The sequence below is a fragment of the Amphiprion ocellaris genome, chromosome 2, assembly GCF_022539595.1.
Source record: "Amphiprion ocellaris isolate individual 3 ecotype Okinawa chromosome 2, ASM2253959v1, whole genome shotgun sequence".
Lineage (NCBI taxonomy): Eukaryota > Metazoa > Chordata > Actinopteri > Pomacentridae > Amphiprion > Amphiprion ocellaris.
Window position 1 is genome coordinate 33,269,761 of NC_072767.1, and position 20,141 is coordinate 33,289,901.

A 20,141-nucleotide genomic window follows, 5' to 3' on the forward strand; every position below is an offset into this window, starting at 1 on the left:
TTACTAAGGCAGCCACCCTTGTGCCCAACAGCATTTTTCGTAATTAGAACCCTCCACATTAATAAAACTGCTCCTTCAGTAATAAGCATCTCTTGACTGTTCTCAGTCTTTTTGGCGCTCTCCTTCTAATTGGACTGCAGAGATGTCCAGATGTTGTGATTGATGCCGGTTGTTAGGAGTTTTCCAGTTTAGTAAAATGTATTCCACATGTTGAGGACAGATTTAGTGAAAGACTGTCACACTTTTTCATTTTGTGTCAGTGATAAAAAGAGTATTGTGTTGGGGGAACAACTCACAAAGAACTATAAAATTTCCTATCGAACAAAGAAGTAGCAGCATTTTGATGCACAAGTCAAGTCACAAACAAAGCCCTTCTAGATTCTCTGACATGCTGCTCTATTGTCTATTCAGAAGCGGACAAACTTTGAGGAGTAATATCCGCTGACGGCATGAGAGAAAGACAATGAAATGTCATTGGCTATTAATTGTGCATTGGCTTGGCTGGAGTAAACAGAGATGACATTTCGTGATATCATGCCTCTCCCACATGCATGGTATTGTCCCATTTCCATGTCTTAATGAGGCTGAAAGATCACACCAGAATTACAGCCCATTTGGGTTATGTCTTGTGTCCACTCCTGGACGCTGTGTCATTTACAGCTTTCCTTTCAATGTTTCTTTTTTGCTTTTATCTTGCACTTCGAATAGAGAAAGTAATTTTGGAAAAATGCAGCTCATCTGTTACGAAGATACTTTCTTTCATGTTATCTCGGTTGGATTCTCAGCCACATGGTCTGATGTGTGAACAGACAGTCAATTTCATGATGTACAAAGAGGTCAGGGCATGCTCTGCGTTTCCTGTAGCCTCCTTTCTCAGTGAGATAAGAAATGTAACTAGTTTTCTTTAACTGGTTTATAAGTGAAGGTCAACAACAACTGGCTTCATAATAACATCACACCACAGACAGCTTTCCCTCAATATCCGCATGTGATAATTGCAGTAGATTCTCTAAAAAGAGTGTGTGAAGGCTTTGGTCATGCGTCATCATCATCATGCTTGACATGGAGGGAGAGGAGTGGGTTTTGTGAAGCATAAGCTACATTACTGCTGTATATAGAAGTTATATTTAAGATATTGTTCACACATGTGCTGCCTGTCATGTAATGCAGTCTTGCAATAAAAACACAATGTGCTAATGATGTTAATACAATAATTTGGCAAGCAGATATTTTAGCCACAGCACATTCTATTTCTTGGTCTGGATAACTTGAACTACCACAAAAAAGGTCCACTTTAGGATTTAAATATATTCTAGGGCTTCATGTAAGATGAGGCAGATTAACCTTGTTTGGTCACATTAACAATTATTTCTATCTATTAATCATTAAAATTAATTAAACACAGTGGAAGTGTACTGTTCTAATTACTGATATACACATTCTTAACAACTGATACTTAATGTTTGCTACAAAAATGGCTCTGGTAAATCAGGAATTTGAAGAGTAGGTAAAGTAAATATCTGATTACTTGATTTATAAATTAAAAAGCAAAAATGATGGCTTAGTTTAAAACTGCATTTCACCAAATGGCCCCCAAAAAATCTAAATATTAAATACAGCAAACAAGCTGCAGTCTGCAGTAGGGACATAGCTTTTTAAACAATATTCTGAACAAGAATCTGTAACCAATACAAGAACAGATAAACAAACATTGGTTACTTAGAACTACATATTACACAACAATTAAAGTAATCTGAGCGACCGCGTCTTCGGGTTACTACAGTATTAAACTGCAGTGTTCCACTTCATTAAACAGTAAGAGCTGAGAACAGCTAATGTAGAATAAGTTCCCTTGTCTTCTGCTTTATTGGTTAATATATAACGACGAGACACTTTATCACTTGGTTTTGAATGCTGTTGGAAGCATGTAATCAGAGTCCTGCTGCTCCTGAATGTCAGCTGCAGTTACTGTCAGCTCAGAGACACAGCTCCTGCTAGCGTAGCGTTAGCATGAGCCTCGAGAAATTTAACTGGACACCTTTTTAAAACTTAATGCTACAGAGCTGATCAGCAAGCCTGCCACAGTTAGCAGTTAGAAAATGAGCACACAGCTGTCAGTTTTTACCACAAAATAATCAGTGGTAAAAATATTCTTCAAAGATCCCAGTCTAATGTGGTGTCTTCAGATCCACGCAACCCAACAACAGTCTAAAACCCAAAGATATTTAGTTGAAGAACCTGTTCAGTGAACTATTAAACTTTGCTTGAAAAATTACTTTATGAAGAAATGACTAATAAAATAGCTGCAAAATAAAAGTACCAAAAGGTGTTTTTTACTACACAAAGTTATATTTGGATTAGCATTTCTAGTAAACTTCTACCTGGGCCTAAAAACATCAACTTTAAAAACTGTGCACTAAAATCATGCACAGATGTTTTCTTTTAACTGCTTAACACTTCTTTGTAACATGTTATTTATATTGTTCATACTTTGAAAGTCTAAACAATATGATTTTTTTGGTACAGTACCAGAACAGAAGAGAACAAAATGATTCTTGTGTTTTCTTTACAGGTTAACTATAAATGCAGAGTGCCAGCTGCAGCTGCACAACTTTCCAATGGATGAACACTCGTGTCCGCTCATCTTCTCCAGCTGTGAGTACGCCATGCTTGTACAGTGCATTTCTATTTCTGCTATGTCTCTCTCTGCCTAACATTATTTAACATGACCAGTACAGAACATTGTATACTTTTGGGAATGGGTACAAAATTAGTCAGTATGACAAACTTTATTTATCTTGTGCAGCAAAGTAGTTGCTGAATTCTTAGATGACTTATCTTTTTTTTTTTTTTCACAAGCAAGCACAAGCTGGTGTTAGGGTCCATCAGTACTGTCTGTTCTGTGCACAGCTGCATGCAGGCTGAAAAAAGCAGATGAATAAATAGGGCCATGTTTGCCATGTGATATAAATACATGAAAGGAAAATGTAAGAACATGCTATGTAATTGTATTTGTACAGAACATGAGGCTGATATGGATTTAATGCATTGTCGAAACACTAGTGGTGACACGGATGACCCCAGGTTGCACAGACCCTGCATAAAATGTGCTTCCTAGACCAGAATATATTAACTTAACTATTCAGTTAAATTACACAAAACAACTATGAAGGATCAAAAGTGTAAACAAAGAGACAAACAATATAGCGAGAAATTAATAATGACAACAAACAAAAAATGACCACAAAGATGCAAAAGCAACCAAAGTTGGAGAACAACCATTAAGAAATGAAAGACGACCACAGTTACAAAATGATCACAAAGAGACAAAAGTGGCCATATTTGCAAAATGAACACAGAAGATATGCAAACAACCACAGAGAGACAAAAACATGTCCACAAAGAGAGAGAAGATGGCTACAAACAGACAAAAACTACAAAAAAGGGAATAAACGTGACCATGAAAGGAGAGTAAACCACAAGTACAACAGTTATAAATACACAATGACCACTTTTGAAACAGGACCATAAAGAGATAAGACTGCAAAGTGACAAAAAATAGCAAAGATTTAAAAAACTACCAGAAAATACATAAAATTCAAATAAAGAGAAAATAAATACCATTTTTGCAAAACAAGGACCCTGAAAAGATGAAAAACAACCACAAAATACCACCACAAGAAACAAAGCATAACCATTACAGCTGTGAAATGACCACGGACTGACAAAACAAGCACAAAGAGATAAAAGTAACCATTCTAGCACAAGTACCATGAAGAGGTGTAAATGAACCACATAGACACTAAAAGTAACCACATTACTTTGATCAGTGACAGCAAAGAATCAAAACCTAAAAAAGACTAAAAGAAAACCACAATAGTTACATTTGCAAAACAAGGACGTTGCAGAGCTGAAAATAGCCAAAGACGCAACCATAACGAGAAAATAATTACCACATTTGCAAAACAATGACCCTTAAAAGACAGAAAACAACCACAATGAAGCAAAACTGACTACAAAGAGACAAACAAGAATAAGAGTTGCAAAACCACCACAAAAAAATGAAAAAGACTGCCGTTCCAAAACTACCTCAAAGAAACACAACTCAGCTTCCTTTCAAGTTAATTGTTTTGCTTTTATGGACGGTGGATTTTTACGTGTCTACATCCATTGTTGGCCATCTGCCTTCTCCAAAAAGGTGTACAAAATAGCACTTATTCATCGATGTTGCCAAACACTGTAGCTCTAAATGTGGGCGCATGTTTGTGTTAACACTGATCACTGTGCTGCCGGCCTATGGAGATCAACATGACATCTACCATGATTACTGCTTATTTGTCAAAACCTGGACCAAAATGCCCTAATTTACTGGAAAGCAGCCTGTTTTATTGTTAGCTTCTTCTGCAGGTGGTAGTGAAAATACAGTGAATGATAGTTTTTAAAAAAAATACTCTGCTAAACCAGCATGAGCAAATGGCACCAATTTATGTAATTTATACACAAAATGTCACCAAGGTGAAACGGAACACCAAACTGCGGTGACTCAATGTTATGGACCAGCCACAAACTATAGAAACACCTGTGAGTCAAAGCACAGGGCACAATAGAACAGTTTAATAGAGGAGCTAATGGAAGCTTACAGAAATCAGCTGCAGAAACTGGCAGACGATCTGAGATGTAGGTCAGAATGTAGATTGGGTGAAAAAAAATAACACTACACACCTTGGCAGACCTGCTAAATGTAAGGTGCACTGGTGTAACCCCAATAAAAATATTTCTTGATAAATTTTTAAAGTTTATTTCGCTGGTGCTTGAAAGCTACATTAAAAGGGGTGTCTGTCCATATTGCAGACCGTGGTTTTGCCCAGTGAATGGAGTAGTGTGATGGCTGCTAAACTTTAAATATGTGTGTTGTGTTCCCTGTTGTGGATCCATAGTGGTATCTCTGGTTACAGACTGGTTCAGGGTGATGATACTTGGCTTCTTGTACAGCCTATTAGGGTTAAAACCTACTGGTCAGACTGCCTTGTGTGTGGACCCATCCTACTTTGATCCATTAAACCCACTTCCTTATCAAAGGACATTACGCAGGTTTCCATGACGACATCTGCGTTTTCTGATTAAGTCAGATTTGCTTATCTTTAAAGTCATCATGCCTCTGGGGGACCGATATAATCACCACCGCATACGATTCAGTGCAATGCAAATAGGCAGCATAGTGGAATAGACAGATATAAAGGGAGCAGAGTATGGATAGATAATTGGCATACTGCAGCTGGTGAGGAAGAAGCAATAAATTCGGTCTTATATCAACACATGGGAGAAAATATCTTTAATTACAATTCTAAATCAATGCACTGTCAGGCGTTGAGGAGGAGCAACAAATTTTTTTAAACCCTTATTAATAAACTCTTGTTTATTGAATATTCTTTCTAATATTAGAGCTGTACTAATCAATATGTTATCAATGGTGACTATGTCTAATGAGAAACACAGAAACATTACTCAGCTCTACAGTTCTCCTCAGCTCTACAGAATGTTCTACTAATTGTCTGTGAGCTCACTGTTTCGGGGTCACAGTCTAAAACTTCATTGTTATGGCCTACACTCTACCCGGTAACCTGCCACATAAGGCAGCAGAGTGTATGCTACATGTGCAGCACCAAATGAAAGACACGCACAATTAGCATCTAACTAAAAACCCAGTGAAGCATGTGGAGGCTGAAGAGCTACAATTCCGGGCACCCCAGTAGCTCAACTGGTTGAGCAGGCAACCCATAAATAGGGACTATAGTTTGAATCCACGACATGGCATCTTTGCTGCAGGTCCTTCCCCCATTCTGCTCCCCACGTTTCCTGTCTCTCTCTCTCCATTCTCCTATACAATAAGACCAAAAAAATAACTTGAAAAAATTTTAAAGTTCAAATGGAATAAACTACTTTAAGATGCCAATTGTACAGCAACAATAGTTCCTTACTTTCTAATAAGACAGTGTGCACAGAATAACCATGTTTTTGTTGTTGTCCATATTCTTGTTTGTTTCCAAGCTTCTTTTTTAAAGTTAAAAAGGATGAATGTTGAGGGGTCAAATCTGCAATAAATGATTGTTTGGCCACTTGGTGGCAACAAAAACAGATAACGGCAACATTAGTATTTATAGGCTTGTTTTGTTATCAATAAATCCCAATATTCAATCTCATTTTAGCTGGTTTTAGTCTCCACCAGATAGTTGTTACTCCCTGCTTAGCACCAAATGATGGACGGCTTTGCTATGAGAGGGGTGAGAGTACACAAAACCAAAACGGTTCAGCTGAAAGATACTATTAAGTTTTCTAAAAATGAGCGACACCTTTCACAGGCAAGTAGTCATCTGATCTACTGTTAATAGAAAAATGTCTGAAGGTATATTAAATATTTTTGGCTCCATCAACAGAGAATATTAACCTGAATATTCACCCTTCTGATAGATTTTGTGTCAAATGTACTTTTTGGAGTGGAAAGCTATAACTCTCTGTCACACAAAGCTGCCGACTGAGAATATTACTTGTTGTGGGAAGATCAGAGTCTTTAATTTCCAGGTTGTTACTGAGAGCTATCCAATTTCCTGCAGTTGTAAATGAATACTTTAAGTGTAAGAATCAAATAATCCTCTTTTTCACAGGATTTCCTGCTGACAATGTCACATGAAGATGCTGGCCTATTTTTCTTTTTCAGTAGATAACTGGAAAAATGCCCAGATTATTCAGGTGCAGCTACTGTATCTACACCGCAATAGAACTGAACAGAAAAACATTACAGATGGCAAATTTCATTTGTCAGTGTCACCTAATCAGCTATACAGAACCACAGAGTTCCAATTTTACACTAGAGTTCAGGGGAAATCAGTTGCAGTAGAGATGGCAATTCTGCTGCTCCCCATACATCAGTTGAATATCATACAATAGAAAGAAATCTTGCATATTAGAGGATAAATCTGGAGGTTCTCTATATGTGTGTCAACAAAAACCAACGGAAAGGCCAAAAACAAACTGCCAGTGAATTTAACATAACATAAACTGCAGTCCCGAAGTCTGAGAGCACATCAAAATTTTGTCACATTTTCATATAAACATGGAAAAAAATCTGAAAGTTTAAGAATTGATACAGAAGTAAAACAAAAAAGGTCCCCAATCCATCTGTTGTACACTTTCCCCTGAAGCTCCATGTTGATTTGTCAAAGCACAATGAAGAAATAGTGGCTATAATAAAATGTTACGAGTACTCAAGCCCCCAAACAGGGACTTTTTAAGAGGCAAAATACATTTGCTAGAACTTAATTTATACCCTGGTTCTGTGATGAAAAGAAAAAGCACTGAGCAAAAGCAAAAGGTTTCTTATACCCAGGCAAACATCCTGTGGTGACTGCAGCTCATGGAGCTCTGACATTGGGAAACATGCCATCAGAACTAAGTGAAAGCGTCAGAAGTCAGATTGTTTTTCAAAGTAAAGAGGGTTTTTTCTGCATCAAATCCTATCTGGATTGAAGGTTTCTAAAAAGATCATGTATGGAGCTCTAAAACACTTTTGGAAACTGGATCAGTTGTATCCAACGCTAGATAAGGCAGACCAAAAGTGAGCACACCGTGAGAAGATCAATACATCAAGCTTTGTTCACTGACAGATAGAAAAGCAGCCTCACCAAAGATGTAGAATTTACTGAATAAAGAGTGCAAGACTCCAATCAACAAAAGTCCTGTTAAAAGAAGGCTGTCTAGTAGTGTCTCAAAGGATAAATGCATCTCTAAAACACTTTTCAAGGGGGGAAACAAGGACAAACGCCTAGGGTGGGCCAAGGCATACAAGATTACACAGTGGATGATGGATAAAAGTCGTATTTACTGATGAATCCCAGTTAGAGATTAGCCGCAGTAACAGAAGTGTGTATGTAAGGAGACCAACAGGAGGCGGAGAGACATCACAGTGAATCAAAATCCACAGTGAAACATGCTGTTGGGAATATTAAAGTCTGGGGAAGTTTGCAACTGTGGAGTTGGACACCTGCAGAGAATCGACTCCACCATGACCAAGGAGAAGCAGCTCTCCATTCTTCAGAGACATGCTCCACCCTTTGGTTTGCATCTTTGTAAAGAAGGATTCATACTGCAGCAGAATAATAAGCCCAGAGACAACTCAAAAAAGCCAGAGGAGTGCCGAATGTCATAGACTTTCTTCCAAAGTTGCCTCGCCTCACCCCCACTGCACTTTTACAAGAAAAAATACTGCCTATGAAAAGTATTTACCCCCTGGGAAGTTCTCCCTTTTATTGATTTTCAACATCAAATCATGATCAATATATCTTGGCTTTTTTGACAAAAATGTCCGGAAAAAAGACTTGTTTGTGTCAAAGTAAAAACAGACATCTACAAGGTAATGCAGAGAAATTAAAAATCTATAATGTGAAATAAGTGGTTGCAAGTATTCACCCCACGACTCACCTAATTCAGCACAGGTGCAATTAATTGGTACTAGATGTAAGACATTTTTTGAAGTAAATGCCTAAAAAGACAGTTGTACCTGGAAGGTCCGGTCACTGGTGAATCAGTACTCCTGGTTATAACTACACCTACAGGTTAGTACAGGTTAATACTTGTGCAGCAATGTATTTTATGTATTATATTTTCAATTGACAATACTTTGTAGAAATTTGTTTTAACTTTGACATGTTAAAATGATCGTGATTCAATGTTGAAAAGCAACAAAGGAGCAAAAAGTCTGAAGGGGGTGAATACTTTTTAGAAGAATTGCAATTAGCATATTTACGGTAATCATTAACAGTAGCCATCCTTTACAGAAGGGGTAAAAATACAAACGGCTACAACAGTAAAATGTGTGAAAATTTAATTGCCCATTGTAGTGGACATCATGCATGAATGGTTCTATTCTGGTCATCAGGGCCTTAAGTGTCAATTAAGTAAAATAACATAAATGCTTAGAATTCAGTCCAAATCACATTATGTGCCAAATTTGAAGAAATCACGTCAACATGCTCCTGATATTAAAGAAATTTCACAGTAACCTTGATCTTTGACCAGTAAGTTGTACTTTTTAAATTTTCAACTAATTGGTATATCTTCCTAAATAAATTACATATCTTCTTAGTCCAAGCAACACATATGCTAGAAAACAATGCATACAACTAAAGTGCATTTAAACGTTTGTGCAAAAAAATCTAATTGGAAATGATTTATGTCTGGTTGGATAGTACTAAAAAGATATAACAATTCTGATCATGATTTTTTTAATACATCAGAGTGAGAGCAGACTTGAAAAATGTTACGTGTGACTAGCAATTGCCAGTATCGGTTAAGTACAAATTTGTGATTAAATTTATGTTAGAAAATCAAAATGTGTTGCAATATGTGAATTTTCTCAAACTAAAGTTGAGGAAACATATTTAGGGAAAGTTAATCAGAGGTCAGTTGTTTGCTCATTTAGAATTAGATGCGTGATGCAAAAATAACAGCAGTACTGCACACAATGGCTAAATATGATCAGAGATATTGAATGCATGGTGTTATCCATGAGCAAAATTTATATTGGCTAATTATCTCTGTCATCTGTGGTAACATACTGTTATATTGGCCAAAACTAGATGTGACCTTTCCTGTAAATTTAAACCTGCATCACCTGTAGCCTTAGCTGATGTGTATTAAATCTCATGAATATTGTTCACTTAGAAATGCATCATGAATCCTGCCTTGAGCCCATGATTATTGTTTTATGCAAATGTCTTGCAGAATATTGCTAACCCAGTGTTGCAATTCATAAGAGTTTACTCAGCAAAAGAGCAGCTCTCAACAGTAAGCTGTTGCCCAATATTCTAAATTCAAGCAGGGATTGCTAAATATTTAATGACATCATTAATAGCAAATGAAAGAGCTGTGGTGGTAAATGTTAATGGAATTCATTCATCAAGCATGTTTGAAAACAATTAGTAGTTTAGATCTTTCCTCACGGTTAACGCTTTTGTTAATTGAAAGTCCATTACATCAATTTGCTATCAGGCAAGATCATAATTTTGTTGGTTTTTCTACTTAAAATGATTATGTGTCTGCTTAGGACAGGAAAAGATTCGGGCCAACACAACACCAAAACAGAAACGGAATCATTAACCCATCATTAACCTCACATGATCGATTGGAAAAGCACTTCCAGGCTCTGTGCACATCATGTGAAGGTCAGGTCCAACATCAAGATGGATTCTGTACATTATTGAACCAAAGCTTTCATTTAATCTACTTTCCTTCTGCCTCCGTCCTCATTCCAGACTGTCTTTTCATTAGCCAGCCTCCAGCACAAGACAAATGTTGCTCTGGGTGGCCCTAGGTCTGTCTGCACAGGGTATCCATCATTACGATGTGCCACGTAGCACCAAGGGTCACACACACACATGCTCTGTGTAATTGCAGATGGATACCCACAAGATGAGATGATATACAAGTGGAGGAAGAACTCTGTGGAGGCGGCTGACCAAAAGTCCTGGCGTCTGTACCAGTTTGATTTTATGGGCCTGAGAAACACTACAGACATAATAAAGACTACAGCAGGTAAAGAAGCACAAATTGTCTATTTAACATTTGCAAAGTTGTTAACATGTGCTGGTATTCAGTGTTGGCATGCATAAAAACACCTGTTATTATATGTGTGTTATTACATCTTCAATCATTGATTGTGTGGCGTTTCAGAGTGGCATCAGCTGCAGATTGCTACTCATGTTTAGATTTATGAAAGATGATCCAGCAAAACTGTTTGGATAAGTTTAAAAGGCTGGATAAAACACACAAGACAGAGTACTGGCAAAACTAAAAAAAATTTAAAGTGCAATCCACGTGGCAATAAACAACAGAGCTAAACAGATAAAGTATCCATACGGCCTTCACTGCCTACCACTCTCACTACAAGATTTAATTCAATTTGTCAATGAAAAATAACACCGCCTTTTTGTAGAGCTCCTGGGGAGAGCGCCAAGTCAGTTCCACATTTTTACTGGAAAGTCCCTGCTAGGATAAAGGGCCAGATCCATTAGTCAGACCACTTACTGTCTCTTCATCACTTACGTCATCTCCTGGTTTACACTGATCTCCCAAAGAACAGAAAATAGAAGCCCACAAAACACAACTCTATTTCTCCTCTTCTCCATCTGTCCTTGTTATCCACTGCATTGTAGTTTCTTTTAAACAATGTAAATTAGTTTAACACAACTGTTTGCAGGTGCTTTACTGAGGAAGTCACCCTCATTAAGACATCATTATTCACAATTCCAGAAAGTTACAAAGAAATCTGAAGATTTAAGGAATTCATATATTTTGGATTTGGATCATTTACAGTTCTGGCCTGTTAGTTTAGCAAGGTGTCTGAGGAAAAATTAAACATACTTTTATACTACATTTATTTACTGCCTTGAAAGATAGATTTTTTTTTAAGTTATTTTTTTTGGCCATTTTTTGACAGACAAATCAAGAGTCAGACATCTAAATAAATAAAAAGGACACAATTAGTGGGAACACTTAACCAAAAAAAAAGAAACAAAGATTAAACTACAAAATATACCTAATAACAAAGTCAAAGAAAAACATATATTGTAATCAAAAATATACAGAACACAATTACTAAACCCAGAAATAAGGAAACTAAACAAAGTAATTAAACTAATACAGGCCGCAGGGCCAAAATGAAAAGAAATAACAAAACCTACTGAATAGGGGTAAGAAAGAGTCCCCACTGTATTAGCAGTTTAAAACAACAAGAGCCGGAGGCTCGATGTAAAATAAAGCAGTGCAGGCGTACAACAACAATAAAACAATAAAACCAAACTGCTCCGATCAGTGAGGAAGCCAGCCAGACAGAGGTAGCCGTGAGGCTAGGCTGGGGTTAGCAGTGGATAACTCAGCCTGGAACAGCAAGGCAGACCGTCGTTACGGGAAAGCAGCAGCGGAATTGAAGCCAGGCTGGTGCATCGGGGACTATAACCACTATTTATGGGTCGCCTGCTCAACCAGTGAGCTATCTGGGCGCCCTTGCAATATAGATTTTAATTCAAAAGTACTTCTTGGTTAGACACAAAAACAATTAATACAGCCTACATTGCTGGAGCAGCTGCACAGATGGAGATGCAATAGAAGCATGACTACTAAGCCGAGATCACAAACACATTCGTTGTGTCTTAATTCAGGGGCTGTATCCTTGGAAGGACAAGAGGTCTACAAAGACCGCACCTTTAATGGATGTGAAGGTGGAACTAAGCCTTGTTAACTGAGACAGTCTGGACTATGCAGGACCTTCTATTTGTGACACTAGCTGTTTCCAGCTTAACCACTGTATCTCAGAACACCGCTACCATGAACTAGCAGACTTGATGGCTGAAAATGACAGTCTGACAAATTCAGATTTTTTGTTTGTTTCATATACTGCAGGAATCTACGGCCACTGGTTTGTGGACTTTTCAAAACTGCAACCACCACCGGAATGCACTGAATTTTGGGATAACTTGAGTCCCAGTGGTGCTATGAAAGGTGTTGCATTTCAAAGGCTCCTTCAACTGCAGCATAGAAATGCATACTCATTTTTCCAGAACGCAAAGGATCCAACAGGTTAACGCCTCATGCCCCAGGAAAAGAAGGAGGCATCTCTAGGCCACATTTAAAGGGACCTTAGAAATGGGTTTTCATTGCAACACTGTGACAGACTTGGTTTTCGAATACAGTCGTAGAAGGACGTAGCCCCTGAACTGAAACACAGCTGTTGTGTATTCTCTGACTGCTATAAATCTAACATCACCCTGTATTTTACTGGCAAATACTTCTGATGTTAAAAGGTTTCCATTAGTAGAAATTTAACACAGATATTAATATGGCTGTTGGAATTGTAAACAGCGAGGTAGATATGAGAGACATGGACACAACAATGCATGCAAAATTTTCCTGTGAATTCCTTGTGTAACAGGAGGTAATTTGAATGCAGTGGGAAATGACAATGACTGTGATTGCACGTGTAAAGTTTCAGGCAGATTGGAGCATGCTATTTGCAGCAATCCAAAATAGCTGCCAGGTGGCACGACTACTGTGGCTGTATATTGGCCTGTGAATGTAATCAGGGCGGGAGTCTGATCACACATGTACACTTTGGGGCAGATTGGAGCATGTACAGGCTAGTTGGACAGCACTTCCTGTTTCATGGCGAAACATCTAAAATGGCCACATTCTGCTGGTCACCATTTCCACGCCCTCAGACTTTTGCCAAACATTTTGATAACATTTGATTACCCATACCTAGTGTACATCCTGGCCAAATTTGAGCTCTCTCGGGGTTATCCTGTTTGAGTTTATAGCTTTTGAAAATGTTCAAAAATGACACAAAATCGTCCAAAATATGAATCATAATTCAAAATGACCGCATTCAGCTGGTTGGGATTTTAACACCCTCAGAGCATTTTGAATATAAAAAGGTATAATTAAAGAATATAAATGCACTAAATAGCTATTGCTGGAAAAATGACAATCACATTATCAAAAGTGGCCCGTTTTCATAAAAGATATTGAAGTGTTTTAGTAAATCTCTTTTTGAGGCAAGAAAATGACCACATTGACTGGAAACATAACTGTCACAGTGTAGAAATGCTTCTCAAGTTAAACCAGACTTGTCTGTTTTGCAGTTCAGTTTTCTGTCAGTAATAATAATTATCAGCTTAACCAAGAAATACATTTGTAAAAGTCCACCCAAACATGTTGCTGTATGTGACCAGCATGAAACTGATGCAGTTCTTTTTAATTTTTAGAAATGCTATACAGTACTGGTCACAGGTTGTAGACACTAAAAATTAAGTCTAAATACTTTGATTATAAAGCCAGGACTTGATTTTATGTTTCAGTAAGCTTCGTACAGTGCTTACTGCATGTAAGTGAAGTAAGCAGAAAAAAAATAAAACAAAATCACCACTATTTCTTGTAAACAGCCTTTAAAACAGCTACAGTTTTCCTCAGCACTCTGGTGCAAAATTTTTCAAGGAACATGGCAGGTAGGTTGTTCGAGCATCTCGGAGAACATCCGATAGATTTTCTGTGGATTCAGTCTGTCACAGTTTCCTCTGTCTCATCATGTAATCCCAGACAGAGTCCATGATGTTCAGATCAGGGCTCTGCTGGGGCTAGACCATCTGTTGCACGACTCCTTGTTTTTATTGCGGCTCAAAATAGTTTCTTTGTGGCTCTGGCTGGATGTTCAGGCCCAATGCCATGCTGCAGAATGAATTAGAGATGCCTTCCTGATAACAATCTCAGCCTCTAAAGCGCCTGAAATCATTGCATAGTGCTGTATATCATCTCCATATAGGTTTCCTCATCATCTACAAGCAATGCTTATGTGACTGTAACTACACAGATTGGTAAATAAGTTTTGTCTTTAATTACTGATGAGCTTGAAAGTTTAATTCTTAAAATGGTAAATCATAATTTGACAAAAGAACTCAATATTCACTTACTAAATTTATCTTGGTAAATTAGCTTTCCCACCAGTTGGCGGTAGCTAGTCAGGAGTGTCGGGTGTTTTTTTTTTTTGTTTGTTTGTTTTTTACTCAGTTCATTTATTGTTTTCCAACTTAATATTTACCAGGAATGGCAGTAAAGAATAGTACACTAGTATCTGTTCCAGACTCACACCATCCCCAAGAAGTTCTTAAAACAAACATGCACACACAGTTATAGGCCTGTCCAAAGACAGATGCAATGACAACAGCCTAATAACAATTGTATTATTTTTAAGGAATTTAATACTCACCAGCAGACGAATACATCAACAGTCCCCATGTATAGACTGTAGCACTGAGTGAACACATACAACACAGGAGCAGCAGATTACTGGTTTATTATCTTTAAAAATAAATATAGCTAAAATATTCAAATTCTGATGCCGTTAATTTATTGTACATGAACACTAACTACTATAAAGGGGGTTGCAATACAATTACCAACAAATCTGATACAGCTCTGATCAATCTGTTGACAGTTTTCTCGAGTTATTGACGTTTGGTCTACAAAATGTTGGAAAATTGTGATGATTATTGCTCCCCAAAGTCCAAGATAAGGTGCTCAAATGTCTCATTTTGTCCACAACCCAAAGATATTCAGTTTGATGTCATAGAGGAGGAAAGAAACAAGAAATAGCCTTTTTTCCCTTTCCCAAATTGATAAATAAACTATCAAAACAGATGTTGATTAATTAATAGCTAACAACTCTACAACACTTGTTGTATCTCTCACAAGTTGTGAGGAGGGTTTACTCATTTTTATCCCAGAGTGTCAATTACAGTGACAACAGGCATGTCTTCCCGTAAACTTCCACATTCTTGTGTTTTTTCCACACAGGTGAATACGTGGTGATGACGGTATACTTTGACTTGAGTAGGAGAATGGGCTACTTCACCATCCAGACTTACATTCCCTGCATCCTCACAGTGGTTCTCTCCTGGGTGTCTTTCTGGATCAAAAAGGACGCCACTCCAGCCAGAACGGCCTTAGGTACTGTGGACTTGCTGTTCTTCAGCAGGTCTGTCCTTCGTAGGACATCACTATCCTGTCGGTTTATGACGGGACAATGTCTTCAGCCAAAGGGAAAATAAAGCACTGAAGCAACTGGAAAAAATACTGCAGGCATCTTCGCATGATCCTATTTTTGAGATTTCCATTTGTACATTTTAATCATATCTTTCTTAAAATATGCTTCATGTTTTTGTGCCGTTATCGGCACTGCATGGATATTTGTTTGTCACTCCATCTGCCTCTTGTTTTGTTATGCTTTTTCCCTCTTTTGTGCATGCTCTCTGTTGTTCTGCAGTCCTGTGGAGCATTTCTGTGAAGGTAACATTCTGTTTCTTTTTGTCTGTTTATATTTTATCCATTATTTGCATATTTCAGTGACTTTGTTTCCCCAGGCCTTGAATTAAGGAATCAACAACAATCCAACGTTAAACCAAAGCAATATTATCCCTTTAGACTTAAAAAAATATTAGCCTGTGAGCCATCATTAACAATGTTGCATGAAGTTTATCGTATTATTTATGTTTGTGAATGCATGGTTTTCACTCAGCACGTACAGGAGATTGAAAAAAAAAGAAAAATGCTACATCAGCTACTCTCCACAACACAGTGTCATGCTGCCTTGCTGCTGTTTCATCCGACTCTAGGTTTTCTACTGTGCGCTTACGCCGGTGTAGAAAATGAACTATAGGGTCCATACATATTGTCCATTTCAAAAATTTATCAGTAGCTTTTTCCCAGAATTCTAAAAATACTTTATTGTTTTTACAGTATTTAGAGCAGGCAGCCAGCGCAGCGTGTAAAAGAGCGTAGGCCAGAGCGAGCTAACTATGAAATTTGGACATTCACGCCCAAATAAAACAAATGCAGCAATATCTGTGGCATGTAAACGTGTTACAAATAATCAAATATTAAGTTCATCTGAACATTTCTATTTTGGTGCGTCGATGTAATTTCAAAAAAGTAAAATTATTGTGAAAATTAAGTTAACTGTTGTCGTCTCATTTTGGTTATTATTTATGAAAGTATGGGTACATTTACAGTAATATTCATGAATTGTTTTATTGAGTTTTATCAGTGCAGCTTGAATATAATGCTGTTCACTGACCTTGTCTGTTTTTTGCAGTAATTGTAAGTTGTACAAACTACAGTACCCAGAGGTACAAAGCTGTGACAATTTTTAGGCAGTGAAATAACATACACAGTCAGAATGTAACATACATACTCAAAATTAGATTTTAAAACAATTTATTTACACAATAAATATTATTTACTTAGATGTCAAATATTGGTGGCTTTATTGTTCAGGAAACAGAATAAGGGCAATAGTCTGGAAGCACAAAATTTTTTCAGAATCTCTTTTGTTTGTTCCATACATATCCAGGAAATTAAACAAAACTCTATACCTTTTCATACTGAGCAGGTACCCTGAAACTACTGCCTTTAATCTGTCATCTTTGCTCTAAAGTATGTGGATCAATGGCACACAAACCAAGAGGAAGGAAGAAAAGATAATGAATGGATCTTAGATGTAAGCAGATTGTAAAGGTATCCAGCAAGCCAAGCCAGTGTGGCTGTAAAGATAAAGCCCTTTTAAGATGTAGAAAATGATCAGGGTGACTCAGCTTATGGCAGCAAACCCTTGAGCTCAGGTGTGAGCCTCAGTATCAGACAGTGAGACTACTAATTTAACTTAGTAACAAGTTATCACTCTCTTTACATGCATAAGTTTTCATCTTCACTGCACTTCAAGACTAGTTATGTTTGACACATTGGATGCAAGACCTCACAGTTTCCATAACAAGCTGTCCATAACAACAAATGTTTTTTATCTCTTCAAACATGCATTCATTCTATTGTTAAAAGCTTAAACTCTTGAGCTATGCCAGAGCATCAGCAGAAGGCAGGTAAGGGTAATCACTGTGGCAAGCAGAGGCTAAAGAAAAAGTGTGAGATGTCCACCTGAAATAGATGGGGGCAGCTTGTTACCATGGGAACCTCCAAGAAACAGTAACAGATGTGTTTTTTTTTTTTTTAGGCATCTCTTTAAAGCTCATGGAATAGAGAGAGAGAGAGAGAGAGAGAATGAAATCACACAAAGATGCTGGAGGAATAGAGGTCTTTCTTATGTCTGTCAGCCTGAGTAACACCGTTTGTCACACCAGTGACATGCTGCCGGTCAAAATGCAAACGTTAGCTTCTAACTTAGCAGCTAAGTGACGCTGTCAGGATACAGATACGGTTACGTTTACCACAAATAAAATAATAATGGAAAGGTATATAATGCAATTTCCACAGATGCCATTTGTTGTAGTAGTCACGTGGGTGTACAGGTGAAGGTTTATCCACATTTTACCTATTAAATGAAACTGTACATAAGGTGCTCCACTGCAAATAATTTAACGCTTTACATAGTTGGTAAATAATAATAATAATGTTAATAAACAAGTAAATAACTCGCTAATCTAGGTGTGACATTGTGTGTGTAAATGGACCCTTGTTGTGGGACTGTGTGTATGAGAAGTAATGTTTCATTACATTAAGTTAATATAACCAGAACATAGCTGCAGCCACTGTGAAGAGCATGTTAATACATACATCCCTTTCTTGGAAACAAATATTTCGTTGAGAGAATTTCTTCAAATCTGGTGCAAAGGTTCATTTGAAATCAAGGATAAATTGATTTGGGGATGAGATTTTGGTGGTCACAGGTAACTGTGGCCTTTGGTTTAAAGTCAAGAATTGAACACTACTTGTTACAAAACTTCACACAAATGTGAAATGAGATAAAATGCTGTAGTGATGACATTTTATATCCAAAAGATCAAAGGGCAAGTAAGGACAGGCAACTTCACTGGTTGGTGGAGACATACAATAACAAAGCAATAGTTCTAGTTATTCCAACACCTGATCAAATCAGCATTGTGTAATATTAATTCACAACATTAAGCAGCTGGAGGTTAATGAATGGGTAGATTGACAGTATTCTGTGCACTTAGGAGCAGTTTAAGTCTTTTATACTCATAAAACTAGAGATTATCTTTTGTGTTTAGACTGAGAGTATTAGTGATCTCTTCCCTTTAACTTCAACTACAGCTTCCTTCATAATCTACAGGGCTTGAAGTAGTCCTCTTTCTCTGTTTAGAAATGAAGAGCTCTATCCGTTTAAAGTGACCAAGAATGACCTTGAGGGAAACACTACACAAAAATGTCACTGTTTTTGTCAACAGAATCCACTTAGTTTGTTTAATCCTTGTCCTGCTGGCTGTCTGTTGAACTGGTTACAATAACGACCAGATTAGATTTTTTTGTGTTGTTTGTCCAGTATTTGTCATAATCTGGCCCTGTTGGCTTAGGTCTCTCTTGAGAGTTTAATGTCAATGAGACAAACGGTACAATGAACAGACATTAAAATCAGTTTAAAGTGCTACCGTTTAAGCTGCTGATAGCATGAAGAGGAAACAATGTAAGCACAAGCATCATGACAACCATCACTGTCGTTCAATGCCACATTCAAACTGAAAATAGATCTTCAACTTTTCAATCAATAGTCATGAGCGATTGACTGAGACAAGTTTGTCCTCTGTTCTGTCCTTCAGGTATAACCACAGTTCTAACTATGACAACTCTCAGTACTGTGGCCAGGACGTCACTACCCAGAGTGTCTTATGTCACCGCCATGGACCTTTTTGTCACTGTCTGCTTCCTGTTTGTCTTTGCTGCTCTGATGGAATACGCAACGTTAAATTACTACTCGTACAGCACTCGAAGACCCAGCTGCATGGAACATAAAAGATCGGTAAGGCAGCCCTGCATGGGTTATTTTATTGATCTTATACAGCTCTATTCAATATTCTGGCTACTGCATTCCTTAGCAGTCAACTGCATGAACTCACAGGAAAGTAATAAAATGTAGATTGAGGTGATGCCCTCATGTACAGGATTACTGTCACATGTTACAAAAGTAGCTTTTCTCTGAAAGTGCTTTGGTTTTGATATCACAGGATTGAAGGAGGAAAAGCATTCAGAGCTGAGATGATGCGATCCTGCCCTTTATAAGCTCTTTTGATAAGACTGTACTATTCTAAGGGACACTTCATCAGTCTGAACAAGACAGACGGGCCTTTTCTAGCCCGTCAACAACTGAGTGGAACAGAGTGCTGACTTTGACCTCATGTCCTTTGCAGAGAAAACACAGCTCTCATCTTACAGTTTCATTCCACATAAACATGTTCAGAAACTTGCGTGTATCAGAGTTGCTCTCCTGTTCACTTTTAGTAGATCCACTACATTAAGGCCAAACAACTATTCATTTCAAATCAAGAAATCATTGAGGCTGCAATTTAGGGTGTACCAGGTTTGAGATAAATTCTTCAATTTTATTCTATTCAATTCAAACAGATTGAAACTTTCAGAGGTTGTTTATGTTTTCCTGTTCATCGGTGTATACTATATACTTTAGGCAATCACGCTGTGGCTCAACTAAAAGTAAGTCAGAGAAACTTCTAATCTGATAAGTGGAAAGTAGATGGTACTCAAAAGCGTTTATATGTCAGCATGCGTCTGTCTTC

General features: G+C 37.6%; 1 protein-coding gene across 1 annotated transcript in view; it reads left to right on the top strand.

The window, feature by feature from the left end:
* Window positions 1-20,141, top strand: part of LOC111566459 (gamma-aminobutyric acid type A receptor subunit gamma3) — a 66,957-nt gene that overhangs the window by 39,492 nt on the left and 7,324 nt on the right. Inside the window, exons 5-8 of the mRNA XM_035946740.2 lie at window positions 2,573-2,655; window positions 10,450-10,587; window positions 15,400-15,552; window positions 19,170-19,369. Of these exons, the coding sequence (XP_035802633.1) occupies window positions 2,573-2,655; window positions 10,450-10,587; window positions 15,400-15,552; window positions 19,170-19,369 (574 nt within the window). The remainder of the gene's footprint in view (window positions 1-2,572; window positions 2,656-10,449; window positions 10,588-15,399; window positions 15,553-19,169; window positions 19,370-20,141) is intronic.